The 21793-nt window shown below is 37.6% G+C and overlaps 1 protein-coding gene and 3 long non-coding RNA genes across 6 annotated transcripts in view; 3 read left to right on the top strand and 1 right to left on the bottom strand.

Moving 5' to 3' along the window:
* LOC134799486 (uncharacterized) overlaps positions 1-21793 on the top strand; it is a 458421-nt gene that overhangs the window by 87610 nt on the left and 349018 nt on the right. The gene's annotated exons all lie outside the window — the stretch shown is intronic.
* LOC134799450 (uncharacterized) lies at positions 2774-4061 on the top strand. The gene is made up of 2 exons (XM_063771848.1): positions 2774-2934; positions 3087-4061. The coding sequence occupies exons 1-2, from the start codon at positions 2868-2870 to the stop codon at positions 3704-3706; spliced, it is 687 nt and encodes a 228-aa protein (XP_063627918.1). The 5' UTR covers positions 2774-2867; the 3' UTR covers positions 3707-4061.
* LOC134799451 (uncharacterized) lies at positions 4250-8135 on the bottom strand. The gene is made up of 3 exons (XR_010145413.1): positions 7901-8135; positions 5356-5438; positions 4250-4465 (listed from the first exon to the last, which is right to left on the bottom strand). It is a non-coding gene; the product is annotated as an uncharacterized LOC134799451 (long non-coding RNA).
* On the top strand, positions 9187-20934 carry LOC134799219 (uncharacterized). 3 transcript variants are annotated; one of them, XR_010145360.1, is made up of 4 exons: positions 9187-9281; positions 15074-15165; positions 18249-18331; positions 20707-20934. It is a non-coding gene; the product is annotated as an uncharacterized LOC134799219 (long non-coding RNA). The 3 variants fall into 3 exon arrangements; XR_010145363.1 differs by having other exon boundaries at positions 9279-9322; XR_010145362.1 differs by lacking the exon at positions 9187-9281 and adding an exon at positions 9319-9339.

Here is a 21793-nt window from a genome sequence, read left to right as displayed (position 1 = left end):
GACGCGAGTTGGCACAGTGGCTGATAACAGCCACTGGGTAGAAAGCGGCGCACACCTCTCGACACCCCTGAGCCGCTCACACCGATGTTGCTCCTGGTCGTCTTCGCGACGGCAGTTTCAGGGGCCCATCTAGTCAGCGGCAAGTCACCGCCTGCCTCGATAACGTGTAAAACATTGTTATGGCAGGTGTCCGACCTCTCTACAATAGCCCAGTCTCATTGTCCACCCAAACTTCAATCTATAGACCGGTATACTGTTCACTTTTTCTACAATAGTCCCAATGCCTGCTGAGACCGGTTCATGGGTGTCTATTGTTGCTCCTGTGAACGGGTTCCAGCAGGCGTTCTACATGACATAAAAGCTCTCAAAGGGGCCTCTACGTGTCGGGTCTGTGTCCCCACGCAAGCCTATCAAAAAACCGGGATTATAGGTCCGTGATATCCAAGGAGAAACAGATTGAATATATTGTAATAGGGTAGGGTATAAATAGAAAGCATCGGGCTTTGTATAAGTAGATACAAAAGGGTAGGGGTATTTATAATATACATAGCTAAGTCTGTAAAAAATAACAGAAGAAAAAAAGAAATTTTTGTAGAGTTTTACGGTTAAAAATGTTATAAATAGGGTGACTGAAAAAAAATTACCTACATGCTTTAATTATTAATGAAATCAGAAATTAAACAAATTTAAAAGGAAAAAATCACAAGCAAGTATATTTTAATTGTTCTGTATTTTATATTCAATATTATATTAGCCCGGACAGATGATAAATTTTGGCCTGCTATTAAACTTAAATTATACTATAATTTATTCATCGACATCCCGAACTACTTATCGTGTTTTTTAATGCCGTTAATTTTAATTAAGGGTGCAATCCTGAACCTAAATTAAGTTAACTATTTTGTATGAAACAAATAATAATTTTAGAATGTATAAGGGAAAACCACCAATGATCGACACTTTTAGCCAGTGTTCGACATAAGTACTTTAGGTCAAAGTGACAGGAATTAATTTTGAATAACGAAAAAAAATCGTTGTCAAACTTAAACTATATTATTACTTTGACATAAGTGCCATGTCGAACATTGGTGCAGAGTCGATCATTGGTGCTTTTACCTTAACTAAACTTAAATATAAATATAAACTAAATAATAATGTCAAAACAAAAAAAATAACTATCTAAAAAGTAAAAACCTACAATTTTTTTATATATATTAATATATAAATAAATGAATGTAGGTATTTATTAATTAGTAATTATTTGATATGAATTCAAATAACAATTAATCTTTGTTAATATATCTATTTTCATTAGGTACAAGTACACAAAATAGTACATTATTGTCGAGGCTCGGAAGTAGCTACTTGCAGGCTGAGGATTCGTTTTAAACGGACGACCTTGGGAGTCCGTTTAATTGAATCCGAAGCCAGCAAGTAGCCTTCCAGCCGAGTCATATATAGTGCATTTCTCAAAAATGGTGCAAGAAATATAAATATCATAGAAATATTTTACAAAAGCAACGTTCTTACGTATATATTTTCACAGAAAAAAGTAGAAACAATTGAAAAAATTAGCTTTGCCGCCTTTTTATTTTTTTAATAAAAAAATAGAAGTGTATTTTTCTGCCGAAAATACGTCAACCTATTTGAGACAGCTAAATAGTCGCGGTACTAATCATCTGTTTGGCTGTTTAATGGGCCTGTGCCTTCATTTGATATGGCCATTTCAACTTTTAAAAAGTTTGGAACTCGACAAATAATGGAATTTGTATGCAACATTGCAGTCCCAAAATCGAGACTGCAATGTTTTTAACTTTTGAATTTTTGACTGACCATAAACTACGCGCTTCGCGACCTATTTTTTAAACGGCAAAGTTGACTTTGCCGTCCATTTTTGAGAAAAATTAATTTTCATATTAAGTAATCAATGCATTTTTTTGCCATCCTACTTGCCTGCAGGCCATTACAATCAATGCATTAAAGTTACACAAGCAAAAAATTAAACTGTAGCTTATACTCCTCAGACTGACCAACATTTGTTCAGCGACTTTTTTGCTTGTATTACAGGACACACCTGTATAGGTACCTATAGCCTTTTTAATATTTTTTCAATACACTTGCTCGTAACGTGGAACTTATTGAGATATTACACACGGGTGTGTTTTTATTATATTATCGCACTTGTGCGGTAATATATGATGACAGTTCGACTTTTATTAAGTGTTTTAACAATTTTTTTTATTAATATGTAATTTTCGTTTTTTCCTCGCAAGTGTGTTGAAAAATGTCGTATGAAACACGTGTGCATTGGTCATTACAGACATCGGCTTTCTTATTGCGCGCTCGCTTACAATTCGGGAGCTTGCTTTCAATTCGCGAGCTCGCTTTCAATTCGCGCGCTCGCTTTCAATTCGCGCGCTCGCTTTCAATTCGCGCGCTCGCTTTCAATTCGCGCGCTCGCTAACAATTCGCGCGCTCAATATCGCCTCGTGTGTGCCAACGTAGCACACTTGTATCACAATGTACTTTACCAGTGTAGTTAACCAGTACCAGTATGTAATATAACTAAAGGCTACGAAACCATATATCGATTATCATCTATAGGTACCTAATCTATACACCGTGCCTTATCCGTATTTTAAAAAAAGTTCCGGTAGCCATAATTTGCATAAGAAATTCATTAGTTTTATGATTGTGCTTATCAATATTATCTACTTCATGCTTAATTATTAATTAAACATGGAACTTAATTTTCATATACTTAAGAAAAGAAAAAAATAACATCCGGACAGATGCGTGACATAATTTTAGTATAAAAGCCGGGTTTTAATGCTAGTATTTGCCATAATTATACAAAAATAGCCACAATGATTGCTAAATATTTGTTAGGATTATTCTTATGTCTGCTAATCACAGTAAATATAGCTAGCGTGGGTAAGTTAATGATTTGTATTAATGACAAGGTCGGTTTGCACCCAATTTAAATTTTAGAAATAAATATGCACTCAGTTTAGATTTAAAATGTAAAATCTCATTCAAATTTTTGTTATTTTGGCAATAAATAAATGATTTCGGTTTTATTTTAGCTGCTTTTAAACTTATTCCGATGAAAATGAATATCAGAGACATCTTTTATGAAGATACCGTTGAAATCTCCGAGGAAATGTCTGAAGATATCTCTTATGATAGTAGCGAGGAAATTACCTACGACAACACTGATGACTTGATCATAAGAATGATCAGCGGGATGATTTATGAACAATCCACAACAGATTCATATAAAAATACCAAGGCGGTTACGATCAAAGGGACTACAAAGGACTCCTCTAAAAAGCTTAAGGGCGTTGTCTCCGGAGAAACTGCAGAAAATTCCTCCGGTAAGTCCAAGGAGGTTGTTACACAAAATTCTCTGGGAAATACCAACAAGGCTGTCTCTGGAGAAACCGCAGAGAACTTATCCGGTAAGAGCAAGGAGGTTGTCTCCGGAAAATCCACAAAGGACACCAAAGGTTCCACTAAAGTCAAGAGAGCTGTCTCTGGGGAGACCGAGGAGGTTTCCTCCGGAATGGTCAGGCAGGATGTCTCTGGAGAAACCGCAGAGGATACCAAGAAGACTATGAGGAATATCTCTGGAGAGACAGCGGAGAACTCTTCCGGAAAATCTAAAGAGTCTTTCTCTGGAGAGACCTCAGAAGATAAGTATTAAGAGCTGATGCCTCCGGATCGTAGAAGACAGCTCTCTAATAAAACTAACTAGGGCTATTAATAAATGTGACCCGAAACTGTTATAAAGTAGTAGTTTCTTCTAATTAAAATGTAATTTTAGTATCTGTTACCTTATCATGTAGGTACAGGTAGAGTCTGTTCGGAAAGAGAAGAGTCGTGGAATGTACGCGAGTATTGGGCCCCATACATTCCACGACTCCTCTCTTTCCACACAGACTCTTAACTATTTAGAGACTGATAATTTTTAACTTGTCAATCTTAAATTCGTCTACTTTATATACCTAGTTAATACAATTAAAGTTACCTACCAATAAAAATAAATGTCTTGAATTTTTTGACTTAGTTTTTCATGGCTAGTAATTTATAACTACAAAAGAAACCATTATTGTATTAACCTAAGGTGTATCGATTTTTCTTCGATAATTCTACCTAAGTACTTATAATAAACTCGTTCAAAGGTACAAGGTAAGGTACGCGAGTATGTTCAGAATATTTTTCTACTCGTATTAATGAAACTCACAAGAAATGAAGACAATGATCGTATAATTCGTATACATTTAATTCGTATTCATCCTGCAGTAGGTGTTCCTTTGACGAAAAGCGAGTATGAACTAATAGGTAGTTCCAAGAATGAGAACTTTATACTCAGGGTTTTGCTCTCGTTGTCGAAATCCACTTTCGGGGGATTGATAGCATTTACTCTCACTGAAACATAGGTGACCTCCGTATTGGGTGGAACCTGGAATAATTAATAACCAACTTGTTAATTTGAAAACGGTGACAGTACATTTTTGGAAATCCAAACCTATCCGTAGTCTGAAAATAGTAGATTGTGTCACAAGGGAACAAAATTAATCCTGAACGAAGCGAAGGTTTCTATAGTTAAAAATGATCACCAATTGTCAAAATTAAACATCTGAGGAGTACGAGTTGCTTCATTATAGATCCCACTGATAAATCATCAGGGGGCCTAGCCAATGTGACAATCTTAAATAATACCTATATGGAAATAGTCACGTAAGTTTTCGGAGCATCTGTCATCCCGATACACTTTTTCTTTTCGTTTGGCGTTTGTTGATGTACGATTGTCATCTTGACTATGCCCCCAAATCTCACAGACTTGCAGATTTGCAGGCATCGTTTGTGTGTAGGTACTTAGGTAATAAAATCAGCATTAATCACTACATTTTTGCAAATAAATATTTTTAACTTTATCTTTATCTTTTATCAGCAGCGGATGAGACTACAAAAAGTATCTACCTACATTATCTAATTACTTGATTTATAAAATATATGCCTATCTCTACATATTTATGTACACGGCAAAGCTTTGATTAATTTTGAGCCCCTTGTATCAGCTTTTATATTTTCAAAAAGGGTTTAACAATAATATTATGCAATTATAATTTAAAAATGCGGCTAAATCTTAGCCCTTTGTTTATGTTACGTCTGATAACAGTGATATTTTTTTTATGTAGGTATGTGCATAGAGTTTGTGCGGAAAGAGAAGAGTCGTAGAATGGTAGAGTGTATCGAATCTCATATATTCACGACTCTCCTCTTTCCGCACAGACTCTACCTACTCTATCTACTCGTATATTTCATACGTAATGGTAAGTAAGGACTTACGGGTACGTCAACATAATTGTTATATTGAAACAAATGAATTAGACCATCCTTTGTGTAAATTTGTTTACCGACTTCCTTGTTACCTGTAGGCAATAAACATGAAACGAAGATCAGTTTTCGTCAACATGGTTAATTTTCTTTACAGCGACGTACTTTTTTGTATGAAAAAGGCAAAAAGGCTTGTTGTGTCAACCACAAAATAAATAGGTACACACTGTATATGTCGTAGGCCGATCGTACGATTAGGCAGATCGTAATGTTCCTGTGTAATGTTTTGACGATAGTCACATTAACTCAATAGATAGGTAGGTTGCTTCAGATGCCCGAAGGGCAAACTGCCCAGAAATAGGAGCCCCGCGTAGCGGGGCTCCGTCGACTCAGGGAAGGAGTCAAAGATTTTCACGTTTCACGATATGCCTAGGAATTTCACGATATGCCTGATCTTACTATCGGCCGCCGACATATACATTTCAACCATATTTAGACTGTCAACCATTTTAAGAATCATGAGACGGAGGGACGGGGACGGACTGAGGAAAACACAGAGTTAGACCAAGAAAAGTCTGCAGCGATTTTGATAGCCCACGCAGTGTAAGTGTTATTTTAAACGTCAAACTCCTATGAAGTTATGACGTATAAATAACACTTGCACTGCATGGGCGATCAAAATCGCTGCATACTTTTCTTGATCTAACTCTAGAGACATAAAGGCTTCCATTAGCACCGTACCTCTGTCACTTCGTACCTTGTCAGTGACAATAAAATGAGATCCTTTCATGTACAGTCAGATGCAGAGAGAGGTGATACCCCCAGCATACAATCAGTCTATGCAGGAGGGTCACCTCTCTCTGCATCCGTCCCTAATATCCCTAGTGTGTGTACCTAGTGTCCGATCGAAACCGGACTTTTTTCTGAAACCGAACCTTCTGTTCGGCCGAATCCTGACGCTCGGCTTCTAACTGGTGGGCGGCCGAAAGATTCGGCTTTTTTTGGCCGAAACCAAAACTTCGGCCGAAACATGATTTTTATGCCGTAACTTCGGTTGGATACTACTTTCATTTCATGTTAATTGTCACTGTGACAAGGTGCGAAGTGGCACTTAATAACATTCCTTAATAGGCCTGTTGCAAGTAACAAAGAATCATGGAAATAATGGTTTCAACGAAACATATATGTTAATATGATTCTAAAAAATGGCCCAATCTCACTATAAACTGAAGGATTATTAATATATTCAATAAAATAAAAGTGCAAAATTCTCCAATCGGCCATTTTTACTGAAACGCCAATCAGAAACGTTTTAAACAGTGACGTCATCAATCCATAACATATTTCTTAGAGCAACATAGACAACCTCATTGACCGAAATCTATACGTGGGCACCAAAGAGTTCGAAAGGTGCAAAAAAAATGTTATTTCGCCACTAAACATTTATTACGTCCAAAAAATATTATTACACGATATAAAGTAGATATCTATTTGTTATTATTTAAATAAAATGTTAAATAATACGATATTTCAACAACGAACTTTTTTAATTATTTGGCTGAATGGAACTATCATTGCCATGTTGGCTGTCGTAACTAGAAAAAATGAAAAATTAAAAAGTAAAACCGGCGTTCGGTGATTTTCACTCAAAATTTACATGTATCTAAATAATTCATCTTAAACTGCAACCGTGTGAGAGTTTTTGTGTAAAATGAGTTATTGTGATAAATTTTTGTAATGTATTTATCATCCCTAATCGTAATATATGGTGCTGAATTAACAATATCATTCGGATTCAAGGGAAATTCGTAACTGTAAGTATGTAAACAATATTTACAACCCTACCACCAACTAAATGATGACGTCACAAATGGCATGCGAGGCGTTTTAGCGCGAAGTTTAAACTAGCTATAATAAAATGCAATTATCTATGTGAAATCTTATGAGTATAACTGAAATATAGTGTTTTTCGGAACTAATACAAGTGTACAGACGATATTAAAAGGGTTTTCAAAATTTGTCATCAGGCCTAGGGGCCCGATTCGGATTTTGAAATAGACATCTATTAGACATCTTTTAGACATCACTAAGATACGATAACGATATGATTAAGATCTAACCTGTCAAATTTGACATTTGCGCGATTCTGGAGATACTGTTGAACGATTTCCACAGGATATGACTTAGAGATCCAATTCACATCTAATAGATATCTTACTCTATCTAACGTAAAAGTGACATTGGTTGCCCGAATTGCGCTGCAAAAGAGAACTAGTTGATATCTAAACTATAACGTATTTAGAATGGATCTAGTACGTGTCGTCTCTTGTGAATATCTTGAAGTTCGAATACGGCAGTAGGTATACTTAAGGATGACTCACGTTAGACCAGGCCGTGGCCGGGCCGGAGCTAACGGACCTTCGTTTTCTATGGAACGCACCACGTGATCACCGATCAGCTGTCATAGAAAATGACATGTCGGGACGCCTCGGCCCGGGCACGGCCCGGTCTAGCGTGAGTCATCCTTTTTAACTTACTAAACCCGACTAAAACTTACCAAACTCGTAGAAATATTCATTAATAAAAGCGAACACATTAACAACGAGTTGAAGAACAACAAATATTCCCAATAAATGTTTAGGGTTCATGATGGTAAAAGACAGTATTTGACAGCCTAACTAATAGTTGACACCTCTATTACAAGGGAATAAGGTTGAAGATGGCAACTATTGGAAGAAAGTACAGCACTGGGATATTTAAGTTATTCACTGCTATTGTGGTACGCCTGTTGTGGTGTATTTACAAATTATGTGCTATTAAATTGAGGCAAGTATTACTTGCATATAATATTATTTAAATTTTAAACCATGTAAAGCACGTAGCTTGAAATTAAAATATGTTTTATTTTGTATTATGGCTTAGTTATAACAAATAAGAAACTCTACTTTGATAGGTAAACTCGTAAACTATATGCAGGGTGCTATTTTAAAAGATGTGATTTTTTTTCGTGATTGCATTAAACTTTGACTAGAGTCGGACCAAGAAAAGTTTGCAGCGGATTTGATAGCCCACGCAGTGCAAGTGTCATTTATACGTCATAATTTCATAGAAGTTTGACGTTTAAAATAACACGTGCACTGCGTGGGCTATCAAATCCGCTGCTGACTTTTCATGGACTGACTCTACCCAATCAGTAACGGCGGCAGTAGTCCTGTCCTGGGGGCCGATTTTTGAATTTCGAGCGTTCGATTTCATCACTCGAATATCTGAAAACGGTATCGTCTTGACGACCCAAGACGATACCGTTTTCCACAGATTTTCGAGTGATGAAATCGAACGCTCGAAATTCAAAATTCGTCACAATCGTCGGTGGCTTTCAATGTAGAATGAGTGACGAAAGCAAAATAGGACTAATTTAAGAACTTGACGAAAAACGAATGAGACGACCCAAGACGATACCTGGAAAACGGCGAATTGATATTTTCGAAATACGAGGAATCTGGTGGTAATGACCACTCATTTTCAATTCTATTAGTAGAATTTAAATGCCTAGTAGTCTAGATATATTGAAGGGAGCCACACAAATTCAAGCGCTCGAAATTAAAAAATCGACCCACTGTTCCTGAGATCTTTACTCACCAACTCGTCGTCAGTATTTTTTGTATGCACACCCAGCTGCAAAAGTGCATACCCAGTTTATCAATGAATTGCATTCATAAAATTATTCATTTCTGTTAGGTTTTTAGATAATAAATGCGGAACGCTGAAACAATTATTAAAACGTGTATCGTTAATTGATATTTGGCTGCAATTGCCCCACGGTCTCTCAATTAGTTTTACTGCAAAACACTTTACCCACGAGTAACTACAGCAGTAGAATTTTAACCATTTTCATTTAGGTACGGCAAACCTCACTGTCTCCTCTACGCTGTCAACGGGTAAGTGTCAGTAGTTCGCTTGGCAGAGCGGCGGCGGTCAGGTACTCCGGTTTCGCTGGTAACGGCGGCTCTTGTTTTGTTCATTAACGGCGTGATTCGGCAAATGATTTAGAGATTCACTAGATATGAAATAGTAAAGATATGTGACGTTCCACGGCAAAGGGTACCATTGCCCCGGCTGAATATTGGAGCGGCGTTAATAATAGCGTAAGCGCCAGCCGCCATAAGGTACCTTTTGCCGTGGAACGTCACACTGTGACTAGTCGTATGCCTATTGCCTAGTATTAACCTCATTTTTCATTACAAAACACAGAAAATAAAAGGAAATACCTTGTAAAACTAAAGACCTCTTCAGTCGCATAATTCATTCATGATTCCACCTAACAATTGAAACTTGAAGCAATTCCATGGTAATCCATAATACTTATCACGTGTCTTTCTTTTTTTTTATTCTCTATTTTAACTTAGAAATAAACAATATAAACCCTCAGGAAATAATCAACAACAAATTGGTATTGACGTTGACAATAAAACTGATGAAGACAGCTCAACGTTCCGTTACGCTGATGCTCTAGTACAATTTCGAAACATACAATCTAAAAATTCATAAGATAAATATTAAAATAATTAATTCTCTAAATTCTGGATGTCTTAGGCCAAGCGCGCACCACGATTTTTTGTCGCGCGATAATTTAGCCGCAGAAATGTAACGTATGGGTTTATATGGCGGTGCGCGCATATGCGGCAAAAAAATCGCAGCGATTTTAAAATTGTGATTTGTTACATTTTTCCGCGACAGCGCGCGACGCGATTGTCGCAAAAGTGAATTGCAGCATACGAAGGTGTATGGCCCCGCGCGCACTGCGATAATAAAATCGCAGCCGGGACCCCGCGGCGGCGCTCAGTCGGCATTTCGCTCTTCAAGCGTTAACATGTCGGAACCTGATTCTCCAATGGAGTTCCAAGATGAGACGCTAGATATTGACCATTTAATTATGGAAATCGAAGGGAGATCACCTTTGTGGGATAAATACTCGAAATCATACAGCGATCGCATACTGAAGACTTTTGAATGACTGAATTTTTTGGGATATAGGCGAAGTTCATTGTATTTTAGATAAAAAAAACCTTTGATACATCTTTCAGCGGTAAAAGGATGAGTCCAATATTGATAATTTCTTTTTTTATTTTTCCTATTTCTCCTAAGGATCAATAAGGCAAGACAGGCGACTGGTACGTAATCCATGTCGAGAATGAACAAATCGGCGACTTTTCATCGCAGTGCGCGCAGTGAATTTTCTGCGATAAATTACAGCGCGATTTTAAAATCGTGTCGCAAAAATTAAAATCGTGGTGCGCGCTTGGCATTAAATAATATATTAGATACTAATAAACATAAAAAACTTCAATACAGGAACGTTTTTCAGAAGTAAACTAAAAATATCTCAAAGTAAAATAATGCTTACAAATTCGTACGTGATGAGTTTTCGAACGTTCCCTTTTATCGTAATTTAGTCTACTCCAACTGACTACTCGACTATTGCCTATGAATGTGTGCGTAGATGTCATTAAAAATAGCTCCGTCTTTCTCTAAGCTGCGTGAGTAAAAAGGACATGATTTATATTCTGAAGTAAGCAATAGTGAACCTTAATATTTAAGACATATAGTTTAGTAAACAACCTGGAACTTATGATCTTTCTTCTTGAATCAAACCTTGTTACACGCCACGAGGTTAATGACATCTTCCTCAGTTCTGGTATCCTGGTACTTTTGGTAAATGTTTGTCTTAATAAGACACCTGTTGTTGGTTACCCGCCCGAGGCAAACGACCTCTTCTGCGATTCTGGTATCCTGGTACTTTTGTAATAATGTTTATCTCAATATGTCGCTAATATGTCGCTAATATGTCGCTATTATGTCGCCATTCAGTCGCCGTTCAGTCGCCGCTCAGTCGCCACTCAGTCGCCACTCAGTCGCCACTCAGTCGCCACTCAGTCGCCACTCGGTCGCCATTCGGTCGCCGCTCAGTCGCCACTCGGTCGCCGCTCGGTCGCCACTCAGTCGCCACTCAGTCGCCGCTCAGTCGCCATTCGGTCGCCATTTAGTCGCCGCTCAGTCGCCACTCAGTCGCCACTCGGTCGCCATTCAGTCGCCGCTCAGTCGCCACTCAGTCGCCGCTCAGTCGCCATTCAGTCGCCATTCAGTCGCCACTCAGTCGCCACTCAGTCGCCGCTCAGTCGCCGTTATGTCGCCGTTATGTCGCCATTCAGTCGCCATAGTAAAAGGTATAAAAGGCCGGAGCGGAGCGTTGGGAGGGGCATTCATTCTTCGACCGGGCTAGCAGTGACTCTGGTTTTCGGGTGTACCGTAGTGCGGGGAAGTGAAGTTTCTCCGCGACTTTTTCTGTTTGTTTTTACTTGGAATTATCCTAGTGAATTTAAACTTAGAATTTGTGTCTGTGCTTGGTTTTGCGGGGATTTTAATCGTCGTAACGCTAAGTTTGGACTGTTGTGGAGATTCTTTACTGCCATGTGTGGGTTTTTAGTTATTGTGAAGTTTTCTCTACGCTGTGTGTTCTAAGTGCCGTCATGTTATGCAGGGACAATGTCAATGCATGGCCGGGGCTTGGAATAGTGTCTGTGTTTGGTTTTGCGGGAATAAATTCTCGTAACGTTAAATATAGATGACAGTGTTTAAGGGAATTTCACTTTTCACTAACTCATAGTTTAATTTAGTGATAACTTAGTTATTTTAGTGTTTTTCTATGGGGTATTTTTGCTATTTTAAAAGCCAGATCATTGTTTGGACTGACAGTTTGTCCAGCTAAACATTCACTCCGCCTAACGGTGCCAAAGGATTGGATGGTTAGGAGTCTATTGCTCCAAGTTTGAGAGGACTTGGCGTCTCTTTTATATCAACATAAGAGACGAATTATCTCACTAGTCTCAAGGCCCAGCTGTTTAGATGGATGTGGGGACGTCACGTGCGCGTCATCCGGAGTAATCTGGGCTCACTGAAGTCGACAGTAATTGAGACTAGGTCTCCTATTAAATTTATTTATATATTTCGGTGCTCCGGTTCATGCTAGTGCTGGTTGCGGGGACAGACTTCTGTCGTGACTGATATTACACTTAGTCTTTGTTGTGGCAGAGTTTCCCTCGTGATTAGTGCGTGTGTGTGCTAGGGTACTGATCCACTTATATACACGGAATAGGGCGACTTATTCTTATCCACCATGCCCGCGGGCGATAAGGAGGGAGTCAAATACACTGGCCTGTAGGTTGCCTTCTCGGTTTCGCCTGCCGAACTTTACAGCTTCTCGTAGGGACCACACTTGCGTATATTACAAAGCATTAGGTCGATGGTAAGAACGAACTATGCTTTGAATGTACTAGATTAGGGACAATGGGTAGAGTTAGGGTAGAATCACACACTCATTTTGTCGTTTATTAGGGTCCTTTTTAGTTCTGGTCTGTACAATCGATATGGTTGATATATATTTCTCTTTAAGGGTTTAAAAATATGGTTTCTTAATCTTAAAATACGAGTGTTTAAAAGGTAAAGAGTTTAACTGCCTAAATCTTTTTAATTTCTAATTTATATGGGGAAAGAACTAATGTTTCTATAAAATTTTATTTCTATTTTTCATTTCTGGTTGTCTGGTGTAGGGACGAGGTACTGAGTAATATAATCAGGTAATACATACAACAACATACAACATAATCTCTTAATTATCAATCTGGATTTAGGAACGCAGACTATTCTGGGATTGAAGAACGGTTTGCTTTAGGGAACCTTTGTCAGGCAAGAGCAGTACAAAGCATACATTGAGTGAATACTCAATTTCGGCTTCGATTAAATATAATAGTTAACAAATAAACTCGGTGCTTCGTTTATACATCTAGAAAACCAGGAATTCTGTCTAGATTATCAGTTTTGGGGAATGGGATTAAGGGATTAGCATCCCTAGCTTTTGAATATAAAAAAGATAAGTAATTATGATGATTGATGGATACTTTGACACTTCTTTTCATCATCATCTAGGTGCGCTTAAGTTACGAAGTGTTGGTCATAGCCCTTCTGGCTAAACTGGTAGGGTAGGTGTTCCGATTAATACTTGCAAATCGGACTAAGAGCTTCCAGACCTGCATCGGGCGTACGGAGCAGCACGTGTGATTAAATCACACATCGTTTAGAAGATGATAGTTAATTATAATTAACCTTGATATGCTAGGGTGTAAAAGAGCTTATCTCAGGAGTGCTGCTTCTATGTTATCCCGGAAGCTTAATAGGTGTGGCAGGATTTTACCAACAACATTTTTATATATTTATATCATCATATATGCTGTAATACTTAAATACATCATAGTAAATTTACACCATAATTTACGTTGCACTAATAAATTCTGAATAATTTTCTATTTCTCTGAATAATTTTCTTTAGGTTATTTCTTACTTCCATAAATAATTATATTTATTACCATAAATATCTGTTCTCAAAATCTAGGTAATAATAAATAAAGTCAGAGTCCAAAATTTAGCTGATACTCATTAAAGAATTTGAGGTTACCGCGGTTCACTTCAAGGGGTCCTAACCACTAGCTAGACGATCACATGGCCATATTTTAAGGGTAAATCTAAAGGGGATGTTATATTAAGGTAGGTTAGGTAAGTAAGTAAATAAGGGGGGAGGTACAACACTACTACTATTTCATATCTAGTGAATCTCTAAATCATTTGCCGAATCACGCCGTTAATGAACAACACACTTGGAACCTAAAATGCTCTAGTACAGAAACGTATATCATTTTCTGCACACCTTTTAGAACAACAATGACCCTCTTTCAGAGCGTGAGAAATGATTTTTTTTATTATACGCCAGTTGCAAAAGTGCATTGCATATCTAGTTTATGAATGAATCCGATTCATACAATGGGTACCTTTGCAGCTCATGGTATCTAATAACGTTTTTGGTAATAAATGCGTAACGCTGAAACTATTAATAAAACATTTAACGATTGTAAATTAACACATTCATTGCCACTAACTGCTATGGGTTACGCTCGTAGCGAGTAGCCACGGTTTCGCCGTATGGACCGCGTAGTCGTTACGAATAGTATACCCGACAGTCGGGTTCTTGGCCCTGAATGTGTGCCTGAGTGCTACTGGAGTAAAGTGGTTTGCAGTAATACTAATTGAGAAACCATAGAGCAATTGCAGCCAAATATTAAGGTTGACTCACGCTAGATCGGGCCGGGGCCGGGCCGGAGCTTCCGGTGCTTCGTTTTTTATGGAAAACACCCGTCCGATCAGCCGTCATAGAAAATTACATGTCGGACGCCTCGACCCGGTCTAACGTGAGTCATCCTTTATGGTGATAATACATAGTATTGGTCGCAGAAGTTGCTGCTTGATAAAAAATTGTTTAAGGCATGTCCAGACGAATCAATTTTTCGCCAATCTGATTAAATTGTCCGATCGAATCAGGCCGTGCGGACGCAAACGCCAGTTTGGCTCGCCGAATTGAATTCGGCGTCTCCGGCGAATCCGTCGACTATGACCGATATTACCGAGAAAATGGGGCGCGGACGCATGAATACCAATTTGCGACGCCAGTATTTTCGTTTTGAGGCATTTTTTCAATTTAGACAGCTCTAATATCACCATAAATCTAAAATTGGTAATTAAATTGGAAATTGATGCCAATTTCATTTGTGATCAAATCGGTCGATTTGATCACCCCGTCTGGACTCCACATTAAGTGGGAACCAAGTTTTTTTTATGGTTTTAGAATGGCTGCCGGCAACTTGAGGATTGAGGTTTTGTGCCTATTGATAGCAGTAGTCGCAGTTACAAATGCAGAAAATTACTTTCATGAATTTGGTAAGTCCATCATTAATCGAACGAGCGAGCGAAGCGAAGTGAAGTTCTTAAATTCAACTTTGAACACGCGGCTGGCTAGCGGCACGTCGATGTTTTTAAGCTGAACTGTCAGAAGATAGTTTGATACACAATAACTTAAGTAAATTTGTTCTAAATTAAATGAAATTGGGTAAACGTGTAGTCGAGGGCATTATATTTTAGTCATTAAAATATCAGCAGGCTCGATCAAGGGGTTATTGAGCTAGAAGAGCTTAGAAGGCTAATAAGCTATTTGTGCGGGGTCTTGGTATTCTGGTCATCTTATTTGCAAGAAAGTATGGTCGAGTTTGGTATCAAATGAAAGTGCTCGGCTTACACATTTATAATATTGTTTTTAAATTTACCATTTTATAATAATAATTAGCAAGATAAAACCAAATAAAATAAACATCATATAGGTATTTGACATTTGACAAGAAACATTTAGGCTTACCACATATACAGTTTATTTTAATCCCTATGTTGACATAAATCTATCAGTTAAGGGCTCCACTGACCATGCAATAAACCGCGCGCGATTTTCGATCCATTGCCGACTAAGTAGGTGCAAAATCGTCCCTTACTCTCTCTCTCAACAAATTCAATCGTTCTATATAGTTTTTGAGAAACCGCGAGTTCTCAGTTCGGGGCGAACTACAAGTATAATTTAATTTAATATGCTAAGGGTCAATTTTTGAAGAGGGTGTTTTTTCGACATTTGTATGGCAATTTTTTATTTTTGAAAAATATCATTTATAATCATCGTTTTAGGAAGGGTTTTTGACAACAAAAAATATACTGTACGACGCACCTCTGTACTTTTTATAGTTAGCTAGATATGGACGTTTAAAGATCGACATTTGTATGGCACTATTTAGCCATTTGTAAGGCGCTTTTGACATGTATAAGGCATTTTTTCGACATTGTATGGCAGTATCAACTTGTATATGCCACTATTTATTATTTTTGTTGCATTTATAAGACCCTGACGACATTTGTATGGCACCTTCTCGACATCTGTATGACACTATGTCGACATTTGTATGCCACAATCGACATTTTTACGGTCAAAATAGCCGTATAAATGTCGCCAATAATATTTTTTTGCGATATTTCCTACACAATACAACCGATTCACTTATTTATTTTACTATATATTTTAACACTATATTTGCAACTATTATTATAAAATAAACATTTTTATTTCAACTATGTACCAACGTATTAAGCGTCCATACAAATGTCATTGTAGTCGTACCAAAATATATCGAAAGAGATTCTTACCTGTTTTTAAATAAATTAAACTGTTTCCGCGTCCACATTCGATGTCAATCGATTCCCAACTAACCGCACTATTGCATCGTAAATTTAATCTAACCGTTATTCAATAGACAAAAAAGATTATAAGTGGTATATTTAAGTCATAACAAAATAGGTGCCGCGCGGGATTGCGATAAAGAGGCTTCCCTTGTTTTATTAGATAACGCATTAATTTATCAATATGACTATATCAATTCTCTAGAAAATGCTCTTTATAGAAATACAAAGTTGTTTATAATACGTTGCCTACATCCAAAGTTATGATTTTTTTTATTGCGCTATGCCGCCATTGGGACACGCGAAAAACGGCAAATTTCGCCGTTTTTGGAACTTAAAATGCGATTTTGTCAGAAACAAATAATATTTTAGGTACAGTTGTGCATGATTTTTAAAGCTTATAATACATTGAATGAAAATATATACACAATCAATCTTTTAGTCCTATGGACTTCGAGTTTTAGCCGTGGGACAGCAAAAAATGCCTATTTGAAAATTGACCCCTAAGTAGATGACCTGATCGTACTCGTAGTTGGTTGTTACTTTGGCTCTGTCTACTGTCTAGTTTTCTGTATGTAGGTACCAAAGTAGGTACCTACTTTTAAGGTGGTCCGAAGAGGTGGTCCTATCTACATGGGTGCGTCCCACGAGATATAACTACATAATATATAATTTGCTATAACATCAAAATCAATATTTTTATTAGGAATAACGGCCATTTAACATAATACTCATTTTGTATAATGATTTTTTATATAACACTCAAATACTATAAATTCAGTTTATATAACATACATAACGTATATCGATCATAGTAGGTATATACTATCTTTTAGTATAATGATTATAAAATATAATAGCGTATGATATACTAAATAGGTTATAACTGCTACCCCTATACAAAACAAGCTGTTGCCAGAAAAGTAGGTTAGGTTAGGTTAGAACTGCGACCTCTACAGAAAACAAACTGCTGCCAGAAAAGTAGGTTAGGTTAGAACTGCGACCCCTACAGAAAACAAACTGCTGCCAGAAAAGTAGGTTAGGTTAGAACTGCGACCCCTACAGAAAACAAACTGCTGCTAGAAAAGTAGGTTAGGTTAGAACTGCGACCTCTAAAGAAAACAAACTGCTGCCAGAAAAGTAGGTTAGGTTAGGTTAGAACTGCGACTCCTACAGAAAACAAACTGCTGCCAGAAAAGTAGGTTAGGTTAGGTTAGAACTGCGACCCCTACAGAAAACAAGCTGTTGCCAGAAAAGTAGGTTAGGTTAGGTTAGAACTGCGACCCCTACTGAAAACAAACTGCTGCCAGAAAAGTAGGTTAGGTTAGGTTATTCTATACGAGCATTATGCATTTTGGTGTTAGATGTATTGAGTAATATACATTATAAATCTGAGATATTATGAACGTTATACATAATGATCGTTATATACTATGATATTATACTTAAATAACGTTATACTTAACAAAAATAGATATTTTGATGTTATATCTAACGTTCGTTATACACCTTGAACGGTATACAAAACAAACTTATACAATATGAGCGTATATAATATGAATATTATAGTATACGTTCTTATGTCTTATATTACTTACCCTATCTACATATCCTACATTACTTATTATAACTACATTACTTATAATATTGTTCACTATATGTAGCCTTAAAGTCCTAATGCTGATTTTGATTCTAAATTGTTTTTTTTGTTCACCTGTTTTACCCAGATAAACTTATTAATGTTTCAGGCAATTTTTCAAGAGGAGAAGAATCTTTCCAAAAAAGGGGAAGCATTTACTCATTCTCGTACAAGAATTGGTTTGAGGTTCCTGTAAGTAGCAGACGGTCTTCTTCTTCTTCCTCGCGATATCCAGGCATTTTGCCACGGCTCATGGACCTGGCCTGGGGTCCGCTTGACAACTTATCCCAGACGGTCTAAATTTATTAATTGTTTTGATCCTTATTGTTATTTAATAATATATGGTTATATTGATTATTTCATCTTCATATATGTACTAATATTATAAATGCGAAAGTTTGTCTGTCTGTCCGTTACCTCTACATGCTAACCGCAAACAAATTGAGATAAAATTTGGTATTGACATAGTTCTAGAACTGTGAAAGGACACAGAGTTGTTTTTTTATAAATTATCATATCATCCGCCGCGACGAAGTCGCAGGCAGAAGCCAGAATTATAAAAAAAAAATTCAAGGACAATCTTACACAAATCGATCTCTAGCCTAGATAGATATATAGATAAATACATATAAAACATCCATAACTCTATAATGGACACACAAATAAATGCCCGTACCAGCATATGAACCCGGGTCCTTTTGATTCGTAGGTCGCGGGTCACTACTGTTTGGGCTAAGAGGCGTTAAAACATAAGAGATACAAGTAAACAAGAGGCTAAACATGGAGTCACCATGGTTACCAGTACAATTTGACACTGGGTTAACCGGTTAATCCTGGAGTTACCATGGTTACCAGTACAATTTGACACTGGGTTAACCGATTAAAACTGGAGTTACCATGGTTACCAATTCAATTTGACACTGGGTTAACCGGTTAAACCTGGAGTTACCATGGTTACCAGTACAATTTGATTCTGGGTTAACCGGTTAAATCTGGAGTTACCATGGTTACCAGTACAGTTTGAAACTGGGTTCACCGGTTAAACCTGGAGTTACCATGGTTACCAGTACAATTAGATTCTGGGTTAACCGGTTACATCTGGAGTTACCATGGTTACCAGTACAGTTTGACACTGGGTTCACCGGTTAAATCTGGAGTTACCATGGCTACCAGTACAGTTTGACACTGGGTTAAACGGTTAAATATGGAGTTACCATGGTTATCAGTACAGTTTGAAACTGGGTTAACTGGTTAAACCTGGAGTTACCATGGTTACCAGTATAATTTGAAACTGGGTTAACCGGTTAAACATGGAGTTACCATGGTTTCCAGTACAATTTGACACTGGGTCAACCGGTTTAACCTGTTTTTACCATGGTTACCAGTACAATTTGACACTGGGTTAACCGGTTAAATCTGGAGTTACCATGGTTACCAGTACAATTTGATTCTGGGTTAACCGGTTAAATCTGGAGTTACCAAGGTTACCAGTACAGTTTGACACTGGGTTCAGCGGTTAAACCTGGAGTTACCATGGTTACCAGTACCGTTTGGCACTGGGTTCACCGGTAAAATCTGGAGTTACCATGGTTACCAGTACAGTTTGACACTGGGTTAACCGGTTAAATATGGAGTTACCATGGTTACCAGTACCGTTTGGCACTGGGTTCACCGGTTAAATCTGGAGTTACCATGGTTACCAGTACAGTTTGACACTGAGTTAACCGGTTAAATATGGAGTTACTATGGTTACCAGTACATTTAGACACTGGGTTAACTGGTTAAACCTGGAGTTACCATGGTTACCAGTACAGTTTTACACTGGGTTAACCGGTTAAACCAGGAGTAACCATGATTACCCGTATAATTTGGTACTGGGTCAACCGGTTAAATCTGGAGTTACCTTGGTTACCAGTACAGTTTGACGCTGGGTTAACCGGTTAAACATGGAGTTACCATGGTTACCAGTATAATTTGACACTGGGTTAACCGGTTAAAACTGGAGTTACCATGGTTACCAGTACAGTTTGACACTGGGTTAACTGGTCAAACCTGGAGTTACCATGGTTACCAGTATAATTTGAAACTGAGTTAACCGGTTAAACCTGGATTTACCATGGTTTCCAGTACAATTTGACACTGGGTCAACCGGTTTAACCTGTTTTTACCATGGTTACCAGTACAATTTGACACGGGGTTAACGTTTTAACCGGTTAACTCCGGGTTAGTGGAATGGTGCAAGTGGGCCTAAGAGTTAGTAAAGGGCTTTCAAGAAGGTGTATGGTATTTGGTTTTCGCTCCGAACTCATTATAATAATCAAAACATCGAAAATAAAAATTAAACGACGTGGCATAGCAGCCTGGCAAAATAGACTAGAAATTAAAAAGTGGCAACACTGTAGTGTCGTCCCGTTTTCTTATATAAATTGATTTGAAAGGGACGACACTACAGTGTTGGCACTTTTTAATTTCTTCTCTTTTTTGCCAGGCTGTACTTTGTAATTTGTATATGCAAACGCGCTCATCCTATTTCATCTTAATTTTTGAAATTCATTATTTTTTTCTAGGAAATGAATAATAGGTTGATCACTGGTATCAAAGTAATCGTAAGCGGCCCCTCAACTCCAGACGTGTGGTATAGCAGGCCGTGGGTCTACATCTACTACTATTTTCCGCAAATAACCGTAAGCGATTACGCTATCATCGCTAAATCTGTGCCCTGTCGTCCTTGCAAGAGGACCCTGCCCAGTGATGCTTCGCCAAATGGTGAAGACTTCGTCGTTTATGGAGAATTATAAATAAATATTAAAAGACTTCACTTATTTCACAAATCAACCAAGCCCCACATAGCTCAATAGGTTTGTGTTGTTGGTAGGTATAGATGGTCAAGCAAATCTTGTCAGTAAAAAAAAGGCGCGTAATTCAAATTTTCTATGAGACGATATTCCTTCGTAGTGGAGTGTGCTCAAGCCATAAAAAGGTCAAATACGGCGTTCACTGAATTCTTTGTGTTCCTAAAATGTATTTAAGAAGTGGAGCCACCCAGATTTTTGATGCAGGTGGGGGGTGGGGGGGTTTTAAGGGTCGGTGACGTCTGAGGTTAATATTTTTTTAAGTATAGGTTCTATGTCAAGTTTAGTATCATTTTCAACTAAATCAAAGATGTAGACATAGATTTCATCTAAATCGGTTCAGCCGTTATTGATTTCCCATACAATCTTACACCTTCTTTTTCACTTTTGAGAGATTTGTTTTTGAATAAAAAGTATCCTATGTTCTTCCCCGGGACTCGAAATATCTCTATACCAAAGTTTATCTAAATTGGTTCAGCGGTTATTGGATTCCCATACAAATTTCCACCTCCATTTTCACACCCTTAAGGGATGATTTTTGAGATTAAAAGTATGCTATGTTATTCCCTGGGACTGAAACTATCTCTGTACCAAATTTTAACTAAATTGGTTTAGCGGTTTAGGCATGAAGAGGAATTTAAAAAAAAGTATTATTTTATCATAAATGAATGATGCCGAATTCATTTATGATATCATAAATGAATTCGGCATCCCCGATTTATACGAAAACGATACCAAACTTGGCCTAGTAGCTTAAATGACATAGATATCAAGATCAAGTTGAGAACCCCCCCCTAAAAAT

Source organism: Cydia splendana, chromosome 18 (genome assembly GCF_910591565.1).
Source record: "Cydia splendana chromosome 18, ilCydSple1.2, whole genome shotgun sequence".
Lineage (NCBI taxonomy): Eukaryota > Metazoa > Arthropoda > Insecta > Lepidoptera > Tortricidae > Cydia > Cydia splendana.
Note: the sequence above shows the minus strand (reverse complement) of the source record. Positions and strands in the feature narration are given on the sequence as shown.

What these genes read in the sequence shown, in the direction of transcription:
- LOC134799450 (XM_063771848.1), top strand. Translation starts at nt 2,868, where the DNA reads ATGATTGCTAAATATTTGTTAGGATTATTCTTATGTCTGCTAATCACA. An exon ending in AGTAAATATAGCTAGCGTGG is followed by an intron (nt 2,935 to 3,086) that starts GTAAGTTAATGA and finishes GTTTTATTTTAG; the next exon opens with CTGCTTTTAAACTTATTCCG.